Below are 22223 nucleotides of genomic sequence, written 5' to 3'. Positions count from 1 at the left end.
GCACATAAAAAAATCACTGTAGTATCAGGTTATACAGTGTAATTATTCAGAAGTATTTATCAGAGAGAAACCTACATTATTAAACTAATGTATCAGAGAGAACTGTATGGCCAGAGAGTATTCAGCACTAACACCTCCTCACTAGGCACTAGTTTTATTTCATTAGCACATTTAACATTTACTAGATGTACCCTAGATTTGCTACTAAAAGTTCTACTTCATGTATTATAAGGTTTTGTGTGTCTGCTTTGAGAGAACACTTGAACCCCGAACAATGATGGGCAGATGGACATTCTATACAGAAACAAGGAAATAATTTACAAAACAATACAAGGGAATTCAGTTTATGAGGTCAGAGCAATGAATAAAAAAAAAAAAAAGTGAATAACAGGTCTATGCAGTCACTGTTGCTGAAGTATCCATTTTCAGTTCTACAAAGCTTTTTTGAGGATAAACACTCCCCAAAAGTTTTAGTCCTGTCATAGAAGTATCTTGAGTTGCCTACGTATATCCAGAATATGTGAAGTTATTTCTCCCTTATTATTTACTTCTTTCTTCATTTTTGGTTCTAGAAAGGGAAAAAAAACAAAACAGGAATTGATCTATTCGAACATCAACTGCACTATGCTCTTTACAAACTCACTGCTGCAGTACTCACTACAAATGGGGATGAATGCAATGGCTCAAGAAGAGATCATGGATGGAGCAGAGCTAGAGTCCAGAATTTCCTATAAAATAGCCCAAATTAAACCAGTTGGCTCTGAAAAAAGCAAACAATTTGTAATGTTTGTTAAATGTAAGAATGAAGGAGCAAGTAGCTGCTTCCAAAATTGATCTGAATTCCACACTCTTCCCAACAGCCCCAGAGCTGGTAACTGCCCTATTAGAATGAGCCTTAACATTCTTAGGTGGACGTTTGCCATAGCTGGAGTTGCAGAATTGAATGGATAGGGAAACCAGTTTAGAAATAATTTACTTAGAAACTGGCTGGCCCTTTTTCTTACAATTAAATGATACAAAAAGTGGATTAGATTTCCTAAACTCTTTAGTTTATCCACACCATATCTCAGGTGCTATGCACACCCAAGCAATGAGAATTACCTCATCATCATTAACCCCCTTTTCCCCTATATTTTTCTACATGGGGTCAGGGTGTTGTGTTAATTGTCACCAAGTGCCACTTTCCTATATTCTTCAACAGTCTTTCCTCAAGTAATCCATATCTTGGCTGGAAGTCCTCTAGTCCTCTTGCCTTCTTTCTGTCTCTCCCAAATCATCTCCTACTTTCCTGCATATTTACCCGAACCAGTACAACCTATTCTGCTAGACCTTCTCTGCAATTGGAGCTACTTGGGTTCTGCTCTGATGTCACCATTTCTTCATCTGTCCTACATATTGCATCCTATCACTCAGTTCAATCACTTCGTCTCCATAACCTCTAGCTTACTTAACTGTTCTGCCTTCACTGCCCAGGTTTCTGTACAATCCAGGAATAATGGTCACACCACTGCTTTGTACACCTTATTTTTCAGTTTCTTTGTCATTCTTCTGTAATACACTACCCGTGAAACTCTGTGCTAGTTGGTGGCAACATCTCTGATACTAGCTTTGACTTTCTCCATAACCATCCCTTCCACATAACTCAAACCCGTTAACTTGTTCCATAAGTTTCCCTTTTACCTCATGTTTCATCTTCTTCTGATTTCCCTTATTTGCTGCAGCTGCTGCCATGGCAAATGATCTCCCCTTATTTTATGAATCATAATAAAAGGCAGGTGAGCTGGATAGGATGATTATGAATGAGCTCAAAAACAACAACACAAAGAAAGATTTGGTTCTAAGACTCACCCTGTCCTTATGAAAAAAAAAAAAAAAAAAGAAAAATGTTGGATAGACACAAGAGCCTGTAATTCATTTCCCACTCTACCAGAGGTTAAAGCTACCAGCAATACAGTCCTCCTAGTTAGAAGTTTTAAACAGCTGTCTGCAGGTTCAAAGAGAGGTTGTTAACTCTTCCATAACAAAATTCAAAACCTTTGTCAAAGTCTTTCTTGCTTGCTGGTCTAAGATGCAACTCCCCCTTTAAAAACGGTTTAATGTTAAAAAAAAGAGAAGATAACAAGCTGGTGTATGCTGCTAGGCCATAACTGAGCAATTCACACAGGTACTGAAGAATCAGGGGTACCCCTCACTTGAGATGTGTCCTGTCCTCTATTTTGGCATGAAAGAGAATATGCTTTCTATTTGGATAAATAAGATTTCAAAGGAGCAGGTTTTCTTGCTGCCTTCAATATCTGTCAGCTGTCCTCAGAAAAAAAGGTACCTAAAAGGAATACAAAAACAAAAAACATCATCCAAACAGTAAGATGCAGATTTTGGGTATTCAGATAAATCAGACATCTCATATCCTCTGTGAGCATGTCCACTCTATTAGGAAGATCCAGGTGACTGCCCTTGGCCATCTGCATGAGAAAAAAGAACCAGTTTTGTCTGGGCTAAAAGAGCTCACCAATAACATCTGATGTTTTGAAGAATTTAAAAATGAGAAGAAAAGTGGGATGGCATAAAGAAACATCTCTTTCCAGGGAATTACAAAAGCATCCATCTTCTAAGCCTCTTTGCAAGGTGTCCTGGAGCAGAGCTGTTTCAATTATATGTTGAGACTAGCTGCAAACAGATTTATTTCAGGGACCTCACTGATGAAGTATTTACAGGAAGACCACCTAGTGTAGCATCCATTCGTGAGGGTCTACCTTGGATCTGCTCAGGGAATCTGTCACTATATTCTGCTCTGAAGGAATACAGGTTGCCTAATGAAATATTCTGTGATGAACTGCTACATCCTATACAATCATAGCCAGTCAGTAAAAGGGGTAAGACCTTGTTTCATCCTGTTTATGTATCACAGGACAGTAGTGTTTTCTCTTACCATCAGAAGAGCACCTGGAGATCACAGCTGATTCAGATCTTTAACTGTAATCATAAGAGCCATCATCTCTTTCAGCTTGATGTGCTGCTGCCTATGCTGTGATTACTTTTCTTGTACCTTGACCCCTCCTGAAAAACAGCACCCCAGGCAATGTCTGAAGCATCTGTAACCACTGTCTGAGAGGGACCCTAACGTTGGACAGGACTTGACTGGCCCACCAAATGAGTTCTTTCTTCACAAAGTTCAGAACTAGATGATAGTACTGAGCCCAAACAAACTTGAGGGACTACTATATCTTCCACATGTGCCGCACAACATCAGGTTGCAAAAAAGATGTGTTGTGAATCAAACTGAGTGAGGTGGCGATACAGATAAGGAAAATGTGTATGCCTCGAAGCCTACAGTAAGTTATAGCTGGAGCAAGGCATCTGGTAAAGATTCTTGGAGCAGTAGATAGCCCAATGGACAAAGAAGCAAACTGATAAAACAATTTTAAAACAAAAAACCTTACAAAGGAACTATGGTTCATGGCAACAGGAATATGCCGATAAGCATCTTTAGGTCTAGAGTGAACAAAAATGCTTGAGGGGGAAAGAAATGGGAAGAGAGTTTGAAGTGTCAGCATTCTGAATTTTGGAATCTGTATAAAGGTGTTTCCTCTCGATATAATTCAAATGTGCATCCAGGTGCTCTTTTTCCTGGGTACCAGAAAAGTCTTGAGTAAAGCCCTTCTCTTTAATCCATGACCAATGGCTTTATGTCCTCCTGAAGCAGCAAGTCTTAAATGATTGTAGAAATAAGGTGAAGGTGGCACTTTAGTCACAGGGATTCCTGGTGGAGTGTGGAAGGATGCCCACTGGAGTTTGTGATCATGTCCTATAATATGTACTACCCAAGAATCCATAATTATGTCATGCAGGAAGGCAAACAGAAAGGTTCCTAGAACTGCCTGTGGAAGACCAGTTGGAGAGAGGGAAGAAGAAATGTCTGACAAAGACGGTCAGATTTTTTTTTTATGAGTGTTGGATCCTGCGACTAACTAGGCTTTTTTTGGAGTCTCCCTGTCATTCTTTTAATCTGTTCCTTTCTAGATTTTTGTTGACTAGATTTGTAGTAGCAAGAGAAGACCTGATGGACTGAACCAGACCTCTTTATTCATGTTCTGCCTGGATGGGGTAGAAGGTGGGGAATTTTTTTTTCTGAGAATGCTTCCTAGGAGTGCAGTGCAGAAGCCAAAGATATGACTTCCATACACAAACCATGGACTTCCTCTCTAACTAAAACTGGGTGCTACTTCCCTTACTTTCAGATAAGATCAGTCTAGGTACTCCCTTCCCAGTTGTCTTAGCTGAACGTTTGGGTCTTATCAAATGTAAAATTAACTTGAGCCACAGCAACCTCATAATGAGTCACGTTAGAGGGCACAGGAGGACACAGATGGATGAACTGGAAGCTGTGAAGTTGCCTCAGTGGAGTCATCAGACACAGAGAGAAGGAAAGAGGAGTGAGTTATCATCCATCACCTCTCTCAAAATTTTTATTTTCTTTTTTACCTGAGGGGGGTTTCTGAAGAGCAAGAGGATGACACCATAGCTGCACATGCCAAATCATGAAGACAACTGTTTTCTAAGTCAGCATACAGAGAATAAATCTTACTTCTGATAGTCTTAGAAGAAAATGCTTGACAGATACTAAAGGATTTCATGTTGTGTTCAACCTCCAAGCAAAAAAAAAAGAGAACTCAAATAGTAGTATTTGTATGATTCCAAACCAAATAACTAGAACACTGCTGGTGAGGGAACAAAACAGACACCACAACCTTGTTTTTAAATGTTTTTGTTTGATTTAATACAACTGAACTTCTTCAGAAACACACCCAAATGTATCACAAGGTATAAATACCTATCTAAATCATCACATGTGATTGGTAACCAATCTTAATGTATATTCAATTTGCACTAATAAATAGTAATGTAAGCATTGATTAATATGAAATGTTTTTTACAGGCACAGAGATTTTAGTACATGTTTTTTAATGGAGGGTTCCATACTTTGTATATTTGACTACAATATATATTTATTCTTTTATGCAAGTGTATTTACATAAATTTGTGATTCAAAGTATTTCTTTAAAAATGCTTACATTACTACTTATTAGTGCAAATTGAATATACATTACGATTGGTTACCAATCACATGTGATGATTTAGATAGGTATTTATACCTTGTGATACATTTGGGTGTGTTTCTGAAGAAGTTCAGTTGTATTAAATCGAATGAAAACGTTTAAAAACAAGGTTGTGGTATCCGTTTTCTTCCCTCACCAGCAGTGTTCTAGTTACTTGGTTTGGATTCATTTTTGTGGTTTGGTTGTACAGTATTTGTATGATATTTGATGCCTACAACCACAACTAGTTTTTTCCTGACAGAGGTAAGAAATTCTTCACAGGAAAATATATACAAAAGAGGAATGGTCCACCAGCAGAATACTTACCTTCCTGAAAGCTTTACATTGAAGCTGGCCCACAGAGATGTCTAGACGCAACAATAATGAACATTAGCATATGCAGACAAGTGTCAAGAAAGTCTTGAGATTTTGGATGGTCCACATGTCCCTCTTTTACTGGCACATCTGTTCAAGCTAAGGGAAGATGTACAGCATGCGAAGAAGCTACCTGAACTTTGAAGACTGGATGGACACAAGGGTATCCTGGCAGATAAGTCCCCTTCTGTAATGTCTACTGCAACAGTGATGTTTTGAAGAACATCAGTCCAATACCTCCAGTTTTCACATCCCAGCATTCAGTATTATTTATGAACAACAGACATAGGAAGTGTCCTTGTGAAAACACTACATCAATATGGGTAGGGACCCAGAATCTAAAGTAAATACACTTTGCAAGTGTATGTATACTATGCATATGAAACTGCAGTTCAAAAAACAGCATATGAATTTTACTCCTGTCCATTTTATGATGTTTTATTAATCCAGCCTTAGAAGAAAAGTATTAAACACCAGGTGAAATATACTGCTGCATAAGTGAAAGACTCAAATGACTTAACCTGAAAATAAATGTATTAATTAAACAAATTTATAAAAAACATATACAGACATACTTGAAAACTTTATGATATTGCACATGACTGTGCAAATGACTTATTTATGCAATTTTTTTGTTTCTGTACTGTTAATGATTGCCAATGTTTAAATTAGTGCTTGAACCAAAAACTGCACAGCACTTGTGTAAGTCACTAATGTGCATTTGAATGATATGGCCCAAAAGTTGTGCTCTGTTAAACCTAATGATGGCACTTTCTGAATTATATATATATATATATATATATATATATATGTGTGTGTGTGTGTGTGTGTGTGTGTGTGTGTTTATATATATATATATATATATATATATATATATATATATATATATATATATATATATATATATATATATATATATATATATATATATATATATATACACACACATATATCTGCAGATGCTTTTAACTCTTTCTTCACTGAAACTATACAAGCTCTAGCTAAACAGCTAAATGCCAACAACTTCTGCCTACCAAGCAACATAACTAACTCCTCCTTTAAATTCTCTCTACAACCTATCTCTACAACTTACATTTATAGACTCCTTCTCAAACTAAAACCTTGCACCCCCTCTGCTGACAAGCTCCCATCACTATTTCTTCAAAAGGCTGCCAAGGTCATCGCATATCCTATATCTATTCTCATAAATAGGACCATCAAAGAAGAAATCATCCCTGATATCTGGAAGGCCTCTCATATCATCCCACTTCATAAAGGTGGAAATTCCACTGACTATTCTAATTATAGACCTATTGCTCTCCTCTCACCCTTGGCAAAAATTCTGGAAAAATGTATTCATCATCAACTTGTACAACATCTCTCTCTTCACAATATTATAGCAGACTGTCAACATGGTTTTAGACCACATCACAGTACTACTACTGCCTTGCTTTCCTTTGTAGACACTATTAATCAGAACCGTAACAACAACTTACTCTCTTCTGCCCTCTTCATTGACCTCTCTAAAGCATTTGATATGGTCAACCACACTTTATTACTTAAGACTCTTGAATCTCTCTCTTTTGATTCCTCTGCCATTACATGGTTTAATTCCTATCTCACAAATAGAAAACAGGCAGTTCTATGGGATAACCACATTTCCTCTTTCTTGCCTGTTTCCATCGGAGTTCCTCAAGGCTCTATCCTTGGCCCACTTCTTTTTTCCCTCTTCATTAATGATCTACAAACAATAATCCCTCAAGCTACATGCATTCAATATGCTGATGATTCTACACTCATCTGCTCAGCATCTTCCACTTCTGAACTGATCTCTCTTACCCAAAATGGTTCTCCAATCGTCTCCTCTTACTAAATGCCAAAAAAACTAAACTTCTTCTCTTTACCCCCACTTCCAGGACCTCCCCCTTAAACTTTAATATCTCCTCTAACAGTGCTACTGTCATCTCACCTGACTCTACAACTAAACTGTTAGGTATTACCATTGATAATAATCTCTCTTTTGACCAACATATTAACAACTCTATAAAACTAGTCAACAGAAAAATAGGATCCTTGTATCGAATTAGACCATTTCTAACTAGGATCGCTCACTCCCATCTTATTTCTACTCTTCTTTATGCCTCACCCATCTTTACCAACCTCAAGAAAAACAACCTTAACAAATTAGCTACCTGCTACAATAGCATTGCTCGCTTTGCTACTGGTAACCCCTACAGAACCCATCATTGTCTTAACCTGAAACAACTAGGCTGGCTTGAAATTCAAAACTATCTCGCTATCCATCAACTCATTCTGGCCCATAAAATACTATACCAACCAAAAAACACTCCTATACTCTCCCAACTCATAATCCCCTATAGCAATCTTAACTCTCTCCGCTCTTCGAGTAAACTCTTGACTACTTCTATAAAATCTAATAACACTGCTGGTAACTCCCTATTCACCAATTCTGTAGGTACAAAATGGAATTTGTTACCTACTAACATAACAATTATTTCCTCTCTGCCTCTTTTCAAACAAAACATTAAACGACACTTCCAAAATCACTGGCTTTGTTCCTGTTGTAAACCTGATTAACCTTCCACTATAACTACTTATCTTAAACTATCTCTCTTATTCTTGTTCACTCTATTCTCCACTAAGCTTTGCTCTTCTCCCTTTTCATCCTCTCCCTGCTTCTTTCCCTGTAAACTTTCTTAACCTGCTTTCTTCACCTCCAAGCCTTTATTTTCCCTACCCCACTCTTATTGTTCCACTGTCATTACTTACTATCTCTGTATCTTTATCTCCAAGTATTTTTATTTCCTGTATGATGTTATTTGGAATTCTCTGTGTGTGGTAGTAATTAATTAATGTTATACTAACTATTTAGAAGAGTTTTGAAGATTTTTGCTGTTTTTACTAACCTGTTTTCTAAATGGCTCATTGTTATCTATGTTGTTTTTTATGTATGTATAGATTGTTTACTTCTGTGGAGCTTTTCTCCTCGAGCCTCTACTGAAAATGGAAATATATCCAGCTAGACTAGCCCGGTCAACAAATGTAAAATAAAATAAAAACATAAGAAAATAGTCACTTACAGATGGGGTGTCTGAATTAATGGCAGGTAGCAGTGCTGTTGGCTCATGCTTTGGTAGTTGCTGGTTCTGTGACACCTGCTGCAAGGGCAGAGGGGTAACCCTTGACTGTGATGAAGGCTGTGCTTGAGCTAGAATCTTGGGAGAAGACTGCCAATCTGATTTTAATGCAGATATTTGTTTTGGCTCAGTTGAAGACACTGTTTTTTTGACAGCCTGAGAATGTGTCTGGTTCTGTTGCTGCTGTAAATACTGCAAAGGGGGTCCCAATGCTTGTCCTACTTGAAAGTATGGGTACTTAAGTGCCTAGGGAAAAAAAAAACAGAAAAACACTTTTACTTTCATGTTAATGGAATACACTTTACAAAATAATGGATCCATATATCACGTTTTAATGAAATCAGAAAATATTCACACAGTCCTACTACAGTACTAGCATCTTGCATGTAACACACGTTATACTTCATTTAAGGTCATGTCTTATACTACACAATACATCCATTACAATGGTTAGCAACAAACTGTATGAGAGTAACATTAAAGTACAATTTGTCTGAATGTCTTACACTGGAACAGATATGTAAGTCTGGATGAAAGGCATGGTGTGGGGGGGGGACGACAACGAACAATTACTATGAAGACACCAGTTTATCAAGTGCTACTTACAATACAGTACAGCTGACTAAGGCAGTTACCTTTAAATGCAGATCAACCCTAGCAATCATGATTTTGGCTAAATATTCCACTCCATTTACACTGCCAGACAAACATCCTATTTCTCTGCTAGGTTGCTACATCACACATGGCCGAGACAGAACAAAAAAAAATGTAATAAAACTACACACACAACAGCTGCACTAATGGAGAGAGGCCTAACTAGCCCATACAGTTACTTACCATGTCTGTCATAAATAAATAGGATTAAGACTGGCAGAACTTAGGCAGCTTGGCATATAAAACTTTCCAGGTTACTGTTCCCCTCTCCCTTTTCCATAATGCTGTGCATGCAAGCTTCCACTCCAGAACTTCACTAGACCTCTACAAAGTGGAGCACAAACAATTACAGGATAGAGGGTGTGTATGTTGATAAAGATGGACCTACTCATTCACACCTAATGTTACACTAAGTATGTATCTTTCATGTAGTGACTTGAGCACCCTAATTACACTCCAATAACAGTTAAATAACATCTTGATTCAGCACTACTCTAGCTCAAGACCTATGTCTGTTAAGCACCCACTACGTGCTGTTAAGATTGTGTCTGGTACTAAAAGCTGACATTGTTGGCCAGTATACAGCTGCAGCAGCAACAGAACATGAAACTGCTTTGTTTCATCTCCATTTCTGCCTGTTGTCTGCTACATTAAAGCCACAATTTTGGAACAAACTGTTTCCCTTAGGCATGTAAACCGCTTCCCCAATGCTTTCAAAGCCAGCACATTTCACATTTTTTTCACTCTTCCGTAAACTAGTAGTACACGGAGCAGATAAATCTTTATGCACTACAAAGAATTATGATCGCATCGCCAACTGTAATGTATGTGTTCTTGACAAGGATGCCAAGATTCAACCCTGCCTTCGCTCTTGAGGTGGATTTCTTATATCCATGCCTCAAACACATAATAAACACGTTAGGATAGGAGACTTGTTCATAATCCTCTATTCCTAAGATGAGAAGGTCCATTGCTAACAATCAGGACAGAATCCCCAACTATTTCTCTTGGGTTGTTCTTCTCATAACACAATATTTTTAATGACTGTAGTGTTGATTGAAGACATAGTTCTACAGATCACATCTAGACTGTACCATCTTGCAAAAGTATTTAGTGAAGCACACAGTCACTTAAATATTATCCAAGGATAAATTTCTGGCTGAGTAATTTGTTGTCAAGGAAGGTGAACGTCTATTCTATTCCGTTTTGGTAGAAGTATTTGATACAGTCTGTCAACCACCTGGACAAAGTTCTTTTAGAAACATTGCTGCCTAATTTATGTTTGGAAAATGAAAACAGTAGCAATTTCTTTTTCTAATATTAAATATTTAACTTAGTTATGTCCAGGCAAAATCTAAGCTGCCTGTGAACATTCATACAATGCAACAGTTATTCTCCTCTATTAGAGTAATTTGGGAATTAAACAGGCAGAATTATGGACTTGTTAAGATTATAATCAGTAGCTACCACCTTATTCATAGAGAATTAGTTTTCAAGGGCACTTTACCCTTATGTAAGACCAAGTAAGGATGACTGACACACAATGTCTGCAATTCTGTGATTCTTCTGGCAAAAGTAATGGTTTCCAAAAAAGCAGTATCCAAAATTCAAATGTTATCTCTTCTTTAGCAGGCAGTTCAAAAAGAGGAAGAGTGAAATTCTGATATACAAAATAAAAGGAACACAATCTTTAACTAGATGACAGGTGAGAAAATCATCTCCAAGGAAAGCCTTACAGCCCTTCATGGATGTGAAAATAAGGAGTTAGTTTCCTTATGAATGTTTGAAAAATAATAGATGCATTTTAATGAAGAAGTTGCCTAGATCTGTACCAAAAGTCTGTAACAAGTAAGTACAAAATGGCTGATGAAGAAGGAGTAAATTGGTCATACAAACCACTTTGCAGTAGCCCATGTGGAGAAACATGTCCATTTGCTTTTATACTGTTTTCTGGTATTGTGCTTCTGAGCAGAAGTAAGGTTCCGGCCCACTCTCTCTAGGTATAATGGGTCCCTGTCCATCATTGGAACCGGAATAATTATGCAATTAGATGAAGGAAGTGCAGGCAAGGATAAGGCATCCAGGATGAGGCCACACAACAATATTTAAAGGGGCCAAAATACAGCTATGAAAATGACCTTGGACTTTCACTGTTTAGTTTTCTGAACAAAGCTTGGGGTCAAAAGAAATGAGGGGGAAAGCACAAAGCAGTCCTGGGGGCCATTTCTGTATGACTGCATCTCTGGGACACCCCCATAATGGAAGAATGAGAAAAGAAGTTGCTGTAGTTGGCATTGGTTGAAGATGCAAAAATGTTTCTGGTTCTCTCCAAAGACGGAAGAATTTCTATGTGACTGAATCAATGAAAGACCACTCATAAGCCATGAGTAAAAAGCAAATAAAACCACCTACTACAAAGAACTGGCTTCTCTCAGGACATGGCAGGTCAACAAAAAGTGGTTTGTTGACATAGCCTACTTCCATACCCCTCAATATTTCAATGGCAAAAGGAACAGAAGGGAGTTCCACTCTGCATATTCAGATATGAAACCAATGCCATACTGTCAGTATGGGTGAAAACTGCATGCTGGTGAAGGAATCCCAGAAATGCCTATAAAGTGAATAGGACAGTCCTCATTTCCAGAACACAGATGTGTAAACTGGCCTCTATGTGTGACCACAGTCGTTAGACCAACTGCTCTTAATAATCTCCCCCACAACCTTCAAAAGGGGCACTCCTGGTGACAGCCACAACCGGGATGGGAGCTAAACAGTGTCTAGCACAAGTAAGATTTGTAGTGTGCATACACTGACTGAAGTGAACATTGCAAACTTAGCATACCTTGACTGCTAGGCTGTTCAGCCAGTAAGCTGACACCGCTGCACCTTGAAAGTCCACTCCAGCACCTTCATGTAGTACCTGGCAATGGGAACAATGTAAATTGGGTCTGCCATAAGTTCCAAAGCCTTGAATCAAAGGGAAGTAAATGTTTGCTTGTGCCTGGATGATTTGATTCATTGCATAATACAGAGGGGAGGATGCCATCTGATGGAAGAAACACCCTGCAGAATAGTGTGTTCAGTGTGTATTTTATGAATGTAAACATTTGAGAAGTATTCATCTGAAGTTTCACAAAGTTCACTGTAATGCCCAATGAATGAAGTAGACTTAGGAAAGACTCCCTGGCCAAAAACCAAGCTGTCCAATCAAGTTGGTGGTTAAAAGCCAATCATCTGTGTATAGAAATAGTTTGATTATTTGTGATATCTGGTTCACTGCAACTACAGACATGCATTTGGTAAACACCTTAGGGGCTGGGATGAGTCCAACTGGAAGCATCCTGAACTGGTAATGGCTTGTTCCTTCTTGGAAGCACAGAAACTGCCTGGATTTGATGGACATTCTAATGTGAAGTTAGGCATCCTGGATGCCCAAAAAGCATCTAAAGTCTCCTTTGGAAATAGATGGCAGTCTACACTGCACCATAACCATGTAAAAGGACTCTTTGGTGATTAGGTGATTTACACTGCTCAGGACAATTATGGTCCTGAGTTCTTTGTGGCCATCTTTGGAATTAATAAGCACAGGGAGTAAAAAAACACAGCCTTTCCTTTCAGGTGAGACTTCCTGGATGGTTTATTTTGTAAGAGGTTCAACACCTCTTCCCTTGCCATGCTCTTTTCATGATGTGGGATGTCTGGAAAGGGGAGAATGTGAGGCTAGGAAGAGAGAGATGGAATAGAATCACATAACCTCTGGATATCATCATCAATTGCTCCTATACTTTCTTTCAAGCCCCCTGTTCTTACCTTTTGCTTTATCTTTGTTTTTGGGCTTCACAACCATTTGATCAGCTCTTGGCAAAAAAAAGTGTATTGTCATCCCCTTTGGTAAAAACTCTGTACCCATGAACTACCACATAAGTGGTAGTCTACTTAATGCCGAAAGTGTGATAAGAGACCTTGGGACACAGGTGGACAGTAATCTCTCCTTTGATAATCACATCGATACAGTGGTCAGGAAATCCTTCTATGTGGCTCACCTCATCACAAAAGGTTTTTCAACCAGAAAAAAAGAGGTCATTGTTCCCCTCTACTCATCACTCATTAGACCCATTATAGAGTACAACGTATTTTGGTATGTACCTCACAAGACATCTAAAACAACTGGAAAGGCCACAGAAATACCTCACAAGGGGGATTACTGGCCTCAAACAGATGCCCTACGCAGACCATTTCAAAAAACTCCAGTTTACTCCGTCGTATATCACCATCACCTACTCAGAGGCGATCTCTGCCTAACATACAAAGCTATGTCAAACCCAGAGCTGTTGGACATGCTCCACTTAAAGAAATCCCAATCCCTCCGAGCTACACGCTCTAGGGACCTAAACCTTGTCACCACAATAAACAGAACATGCTGCGGGACTAGATTCCTGTCCCAGAGACTTCCCATACTCTGGAACAGGCTACCTATCTATGTCAAACAGAGCTCTTCATTAGCACTCTTCAAGAGCAATCTTGATGATTGGATGGGAAATAGGAAATTCACCTCAGGGATCACTTCTGTGGCTCTACTCGACAGGGGCACAGGAAAATAATTTTCTTGGGTGGCGAAAGCCAGGGTACCTTTTTGGCTAGGCTTATATAGGCCCTAGGGCTAATAGCCTAGTACCTACCTATGAGGATAGAGATTGAGGCCTCTGTAGAAGTTGGGATGGAGCAGTCTCTAAACTTTTAACCGTTTATTTTTCTTACCACACTTGCACTTCTTGAAGTCTTGTTCTCCATAACCAACAGTACAACACAAATAAACCAAGCATAACAACAACAAAGTAAACTAATAGAAATAGCCACCGACACAAAAACTGGCAAAAAATACAGTAAACTAACACAAAGGAACCAACAAAAAGACAACAATAAAATAGTAACTGCAAATATTCTTTTTTTGTAAGCAAAAAATCTAGCAAAATCAAAAAAGAAAATTCTAACAAAAAATCATATTTAATAAAAGTAACAGGGTTAGTAATTGGGTCTACAGATAGTGAAAATTCAATGTACTGACCTGAATATATATTTAAAAAATGAGGACAGCAATCAAAAAGAAAATGAAAAACTGGAAAAAAATCTTAACACTAAGTCAAATCATGTAAAAAATTCAAAAATAACATGCCATTTATCAGATGTGAGCAATTAAAGACAGCAAAAGAGATCAGAAGCTTGCATGCACCCTTATAGGTAAGGAAGAGGACCAGTCAGTAGCTTGGGAAACTTTTAGGCGCAGGTCTGACAAAAGGATGGACTTTCTCTCATCTCTGATCAAACAGATAGATATATGCTAAAGGACATGATTTTCTTGCTCGTTACAAGCAAAATAGCTTCCACTATGAAAAATTGGGATATGACTGCTCTGATTCCAACCATCTGAAACATTTCAGTGCTAAAGACTAGTTTTATTTTGGGGAGGCCCACTATACCCCAATATTCTATATACAAATTACACAATCACACAGCACTAGAAATAAGAGAAACTCCTCAAATCAGTCTCAGGCAATCACTGTTTTTACTCTCATATAACTGAGCAAGTGACATCTGAGGAACAGCAGTAGGAGAAGTGTTAAGACAGCCAGAGAAATATATAAATAGATGTTAGCATTTCCTAACTTTATCTGCTTATCTGCAGTGTATATAGTCCCACGTAGCTTTAAAGTACCCATGTGCATGTGGGATGCTGCATAATGCTGTCATGCCCTCTGCCATGACAAAAAACCATGTGGATACTTACCTGCTATCTACTTAGTGTCAATGATCTCCTAAGAACTGCTGTAAAGTGAATGGAAGCCAACAGCAAAACTGCCTACCTGGTGGAATCATAGCATTCACTGTAAAATTCATTACTTACCAAATTTTCAACTAGTTTGCCACTCAACTGACTTTAAGACAGTGGTTCTCCACTCTACCTGCTGCGATAATGGAATTGACAGAAACAAACAAAATAAAAACCGTAACAAAAGTTGAACTGTTTCCTCTACAGATCACCAGAAAAAAAAGAAGTTATGTACTCACCATAATGTTCCATGTTTGTAGTCCACCTCACCCTTCATTCTTACATATGGCATCGGAGCCGATCCTTGAATCTGACTCGGCTTATTTACAATCTGGAAGACTTCTGGTTGGCTCATAGCTAGGTAGGTATCCAATGGTGTAACAGTACAATCCCCAGATCTTGTTTGCTGCTGACTAGAAGAAATGACAACGTACAGAAAGAAGCCAATACTAAAACGTCTCCATAAATAATTAAATTAATATTTTTCTGTCTCTAGGTACTTCCAAGATGGGGGCAGGATGGTGGGTCCATTCTGTAGTCCTATCTCACCTTCATTCTTACATATGGGACAGCATCCCTAGCACCTTATTCTTGGGTGACTCAAGGAAAAATACTCCTGAGTACCGTGGAACCAAAGGATGCTCTACCCCTGGAGGTTAAATCTAATTTGTGATGAGTAATAAAGGTTTGAGGGGTAGCCCACGTAGCTGCCGCACACATATTATCAAGTGGGACCCTGGCTTGAAAGACTGCAGAGGTAGACTGAGATCTGGTAGAATGAGCCTTGATTTTAAAGGGTAAAGGTTTACCCTCAGAATTGTAAACATAAGCTATACAGCTAGAAATCCAATTAGAGAGAGTCACTTTGGAAACTGGTAAGTCCAACCTGGATTTGGAAAAGGAAATGAACAATTGATCTGATTTTCTGATGTCTTTAGTCCGGTGCAAATAAAAACGTAATTGTCTATGTGGACATCTAGCTGGTGAAACCTGTACTCAGCTGCGTTGGAGTGATTTGGAAAGAAAACCGAAAGTTCTATGGACTGATTCAAAGTGGCATGGGAGTAGACCCTGGGAGCAAAGGCGGGATTAGTACAAAGGGACACCCTGTCTTTGTGAAAAATCAGATAAGGCGGTTTAACAGACAATGCTTGCAATTCTGGCACCTGTCTGGCAGACATGATAGCCACCAAAAACGTCTTCCAAGACAAAAATTTCAAAGAGGATGAATGAGAAGGCTCAAAGGGTGGAGATGTTAATTTAGATAACATAAAATTTAAATCCCATGAGGCCACAGGTTCTTCAACAGGTGGTCTTAACAAAGTGGTACCTTTAAGGAAGGTTTCACAGCTTATGAGACATCAAGTTAGAATCTGGGAAACCTAGATGAAAATTTGAAATCACTGCCAAATGAACTCTGATAGTGGCAGCCGCAGATCCTTGGTGAAAAAGCTCAGACAGAAATTCCAAAACTACTGGAATGGAGGCAGTGTAGGGGTCAACATCCATTTTCTCCGCTCAAAGAGAGAATCTTCTCCATTTACTGGAATATAGCCTCCTAGTGGAAGGTTTATGAGAAGACGTAAGGATACGAGTCACAGAAGGTGAGAAGTCATGAAGCCTGACTAGGGATGGAACTGGAGCAGCCATGCTGTTAAATTGAGGGTGTGTAAAGAGGGGTGAAGCGAACATGACATGTGGGTCAACAGGTCTGGAACTGGGTCCAGAATCCAAGGATCATCCAGGAGAAGAGGCCTAAGGAAGGGAAACCAAACCTGACGAGGCCAGTAAGGATCAATGAGGATCAGTTTGCTTCCCAGCCATTTCGCTTTCTGAATAACCTTGGGAATGACAGGAAAGGGAGGAAAAGCATACAGGAGACCCAGGGGCCAATACTGAACAATTGTGTCTCTGGGTGACTCCCCCGGAGGGGGAATGAAGGACAAGCAGCTGCTGCATTTGGCATTGATTGGGCTAGCAAAGAGATCACAGCAAGGCTGTCCCCACCTACAGAAAATCTGTTCCACTGTTTCCTGTGTTAGAGACCACTCATGAGGCATCAGGATTGCCCGGCTGAGCTTGTCGGCTATCACGTTGGTCATCCCTGGAATGTGCATTGCAACCAGAAAATGCTGGGAAGATATCGCCCATTTCCAAACTCACATGGCCTCTTGACAGAGTGGGTAAGATCTGGTTCTGCCCTGTTTGTTGATATACCATACTACCAACATGTTGTCTGACGGTACAGTAATAGTCCCCACAGTCAGAAGGATGTGAAGTGCTTGCAACACCAGGAGCAACGCCCTCATCCCTAGAACGTTGATATGCAGGTGAGCCTCGTGATCTTGCCATGTGCCTTGGACAGTCCTGCCTAGAATATGCCCCCCTCCCCCACCCTATCTGTGAGGCATCCATGGTCACAGTGGCAATAGGTTGGCGAAGAACAAATGAAGCACCCATGGTCAGTTGACTGGGTAATGTCCACCAAAGGAGGTCCTTCTTGCAAGATTCTGTCAGCAGAATGTGATGGGATAATGGAAGGTGCTGAAAGGACCATTGGGATGACAGAAGCCACTGAAAAATTCTCACGTGTAACCTGGCTAGTGGCATTAATAGTATGGTGAAAGCCATGGTCCCAAGGAGCTGCAGAATAATCTTGGCTTTGACCCTTCGTAAGGGGAGAGATGCTGGATTTGAAGAACCAGGTTCTGTGCCCTTCTGGCAGGAAGACGAGCCACCATGTTTACTGTGTCTATCTCTGCGCCTATAAAAATCACAGATTGAGAGGGCAATAAGGCAGATTTTTCCCAATTTATAGAGATTCCCAAATGGACGCAAAGCTGAATAGTAGCGTCCCTGCTCTGAAGCTGTAAATGCCTAGTGGGGGCGGTCAGGAGCCAGTCGTCCAAATACAGAAACACCTGGAATCCTCAACATCTCAGGTGAGCTGTCACTACTGCCATACATTTGTTGAACACCCTGGGGGCTGTGGTGAGACCAAAGGGCAGAGCATGGAACTGGTAGTGACTGGGGCTCCCAGCCGGAAGCAGAGATGACTCCTTGACTCCCTGTCCATTTTATGTGGTAGTAGGCATCTTGGAGATTTATTGAGCACATCCAATTGTTTTTCCCCTAACAACGGGAGAATAGACTGCAGTGTTACCATCCGGAACTTGTCTTTCTTTACTGATTCGTTCAATCTGCTGAGGTCCAGAATGGGCCTCCAGTCCCCTGTATGTTTTGGCACTAAAAAGAATCTGGAGTAAGTTCCGGATCCTATTTGGTCTGCTGGGATGGTTTGGATGACTCTTTCTGACAGCAACTTGTTGACCTCCACAGTTGCCTGATCCCTGTGATTGGATGGAACATCTGGGAACTTCTTGGGAACAAAAGGTGAAAGAGAAAAGGGTACGACATAACCTCTGGCAATAATTCTTTGTACCCACTTGTATTGACCGATACTTAGCCATGCTTCTGGATACAAAGAAATGCTACCCCTCAACCAGCCCCCAGAGAAGCACAGTCAGACCCCACATCAGGAGCACTGGTAAAGCCGGCCCCGAAAGGAATCGCGACCTCCCTGGTTTTGTGGACCACCCCTGCCTCTAGGGCGATGTCTACCATTTCCTCCTCATCCTTTGCCTCTGAAGGAGGAGTCACCCTATGCCTCCTGAAAAAACCTCTGGAACTTCTTGAATCACATCCTACCACCCCTCTGACCATTAGGGTATGGTCTAGAAAAAACTGTAAAATGTACTCGCACGGCAGAGAGTGTTTTTCCTTCCTGCTCGCACCGGGTGAGAGTGTCCTTTACCTTGGATCCAAACAATGAGGAACCATCAAAGGGGGCACTGGTAAAGGTAGACAAATGGTTCCGCAAAGTTACACAAACACATCCAGGAATGACGCCTTAGGGAAATTCCTGAACCCACTGCTCTACTGGCTCCATCGGCCGCATAAGAAATAAGCCACATGGAAGAGTTGATGATAGAGTTCAAGGTGGACAACTGGGCAGAAACCTTGTCAGGGACTCCCTGAGTACATGTACCTTGTAAAGAGTCTCCTAACTCTTTACGGCGATCTCTCTGAAGTTTCGTAAAATGAGTAAGGTAATTCAATGATCTAAGGGTAAATGCCACTGAAGAAGAGATATGCTTCCCATATCTGTCCATCGTTCGAGACTCCTTATTCGGCAGATGGACAGAAGAAGTAGTCTCAGCCAGCTCCTTCTTAGTGGCCACCATCACCACCATGGCATCTACAGGCACACCTTTAGATAAAAAGTATTTTCCTGGAGGAGGAGAAAGGAACTTGTTCGGTCTCCTGGGGACTGGCTCCATGGCATCAGGAGTATCCCACACCTTTCGACTAACTAAATCCATCAGTTCATCGAAGGGTGGTGACACCCAACAGGCAGAAGGTTGAGACCCAAAAGCCTTCAGGTACACCGACTCCTCATCAGAAGGGGTGACAGAGGAACAGCCGTACCTCTGTTTAAGGATCTCCAGAATGTCTACGAAGGAGACATCATCAGAGGACGACTTGGGGGACTCTTCCGACTCCTCGAGGCCAGTGTCAGATGTCAAAGACTCATCCTGGGAGTCGACATGCTTCCTCTTACAAGTCTTCTTCCATGGGGGCTCCTCAAGACATTCTGGGGAGGTCTCGGAAGAGCGGGGGCCACCAGCCAGTGGCCCCTGAAGCTGAGGTTCTCTTCTGCCGCTGGAGGGAGTAGGAGCTGAGAAAGAAGTAGGTGCTATAGGGGGAAGAGTGTCAGTACCTCTGGTAGGAGCTGACTATCGGGACAGCACACTCATCATCTCGAATGCCGACCTCTCCAGCTCTAAGGACCTCCCCGGCTCTGAAGAGACCAAAAATGCTGTTGGCGCCAGAGCCATCGGCTCCAAGATAGAAGCAAGGTCCGAACTCACCCTGGCCAAAGTGCCAAGAGGAAGATTTTGAACTGAAGAACTTCGGTTCCAAGCATCCCTGTCGGGGCCGACTGGAGAGCTTCGGCCCCTGGACACTTCGGACGGGACCAAAAGTGTCGGAGCAGAACTCGGCCCTGAAACACCCACAAGGGGGAGCTGGAGCTGAAGGTTCCACCGGTGGTACCAAGCACTCTGGCTCTGAAAGACCAGCATGGCTTGGAGGAGGAATGATCACAGAGGATTGAAAGGGCTTGAGTGACTCTGGAGCCAACTAGGTCGGAGCCAACAACAATTTAGGCAAAGCAGATGACTTCAAAAGTCTCAGCACTACCCTCTCCACATCTTCTTACGATAAACTCCTGGAAGACCTGGATGACAGTGTAGGAGATTGGGATCTCTGAGGAATGGGAGACTTCAATAACAAGGAGGCTGGTAGAGGGTCCATAGACCGGCTCCGAGAAGCAGTCTCAATAGTCTCAGTAGTCGGCTCTGAAATACTTGGAACCGACCCTGCAATAACAATACTGCTCTCAGTTGGCTCAGAGGTCTGTGGAGCCAATGAGATGGTGGATTTTTCTGTTTTTGAAACTTTAAGAGGTGGCTCCGAGACACCAGCTGGTGCCAGGGAGGGCCTCTTAGAAGATTTTGACTTTCCCTTAGTAGATTTAGAGTATGATGAGGAACAAGACAAATCTTCCTCGAAGGAAGTTTTAAGAAGACCTTTTAGGATGAGCTTGTTCTTCCTTTCCTGCAACACCCTAGGACTAAATGCACGACAAAATAAACAGGTCTCCTGTAAATGGATGGCCCCTAAACAGTAAATGCAGTTACTGTGACCATCCATTATAGACATTTTCTGAGAGCATTTAATACATTTCTTAAAGCCGGATGGCTTATGATCCTTACTCTCTTTAGACATTCTGCGGTATAGGACACACACACACACAGAAAAAGGGGAGGAGGAGGACTAGGTCCTCTAATTTAAATGGGCCTAGCCCTGCAGTAAGGAAAAGACACCACGAGGACTAGGTCCTCTAAGTTAAATGGGCCTAGCCCGGGCAAGGAAGAGATAGGGTCTTCTAACTGAAACAGACCCAGAAAGTTAGAGAAAGCTAGAAAGTATCACACACACTCAAAGAAACAAAGTAATGAGCGGGAATTCACAAATTCAGACTTATGCCAATCACAAACAGAACATAGTTCTGTTAACAATAGTAGCAATCCAACAATGCTAACAAGAAGCTAATTAACTAGGCTAAATAACAAGTGGAAAACCGCCAAAAACTCTAGCTATCTATTAACACACACAGAATAACAGTGCGCAAAAAGGCGCCTACACTACCAGTCTAGAAAAATACAGTACATGGGATACCAACTAAGTAAGAAAAGGCCAAAGGCCAAAAATTGCAACAAATGGCGCAACTAAAAACTAACAGCTAATAACAACTACGCAAACTGATTAGTATAAGCAGTAACAGTTTTAACTATATTAAACTATTTTAAACTAAATAGCCAAGAAATTTTTGCAAAGGTGGAAATAAATGCAATCACTTAGCCAGAGCCAAAGAGAAGCACAACCGAACTCGTCAACACGGCAAACGAGATCTGGGGATTATGCTGGTGCACCATGGGATACCTACCTAGCCAAAAGCCAACTAGAAGTCTTCCAGCCTGTAAATAGGCCGAGTCGGAGCTGAGGATCGGTTCCGATCCCATATGTAAGAAAGAAGGTGAGATAGGACTACAGAACATCCTGTCATACAAGTTAGCATAGTCCATGACATAACAAGTAAAAAACTAAATAAACAACTTTTATTAATTGGTAAAATGAGTAATACTTCACATAAAATGTGGCATATAGGCAAGGGAGCCAAAATAAGCAGTAGTTTTGGAGAATACTCAATGCAGTACAAGATGCAATTCAGAAAACAAAGCCAAAATAAAGTATTATACAGATGAAAAGACATTCCCTGGCATTCAGAAACATGTCTTCACTGACCTCTCAAAGGCTTCCACAGAAATGCCAAGAAATGCGATGGGGCTCAAAGGTAATTATTAATTAACAAGTAGGAATTTTGTAGCCCAAGGAGCAAATAATTACCTACTCAAGGAAATGACAGGACTGATGGAGTGAGAGCTTTTCATGACTGAGGCTAGGGGTTTCCTTAACACGAGTAGTGAA

At 40.7% G+C, this 22223-nt stretch overlaps 1 protein-coding gene across 2 annotated transcripts in view; it reads right to left on the bottom strand.

The window, feature by feature from the left end:
* Positions 1 to 22223, bottom strand: part of MAK (male germ cell associated kinase) — a 1846682-nt gene that overhangs the window by 636831 nt on the left and 1187628 nt on the right. For both annotated transcript variants that reach the window (XM_044064971.1, XM_044064972.1), the window contains exon 9: positions 8573 to 8875. In XM_044064971.1, coding sequence (XP_043920906.1) covers positions 8573 to 8875 — 303 coding nt within the window. The remainder of the gene's footprint in view (positions 1 to 8572; positions 8876 to 22223) is intronic.

This window comes from Protopterus annectens, chromosome 3.part0 (genome assembly GCF_019279795.1).
Source record: "Protopterus annectens isolate FY-2018-M chromosome 3.part0, PAN1.0, whole genome shotgun sequence".
Lineage (NCBI taxonomy): Eukaryota > Metazoa > Chordata > Ceratodontiformes > Protopteridae > Protopterus > Protopterus annectens.
The sequence above is the reverse complement of the archived record's forward strand: the minus strand, read 5'-3'. Positions and strand labels throughout refer to the sequence as shown.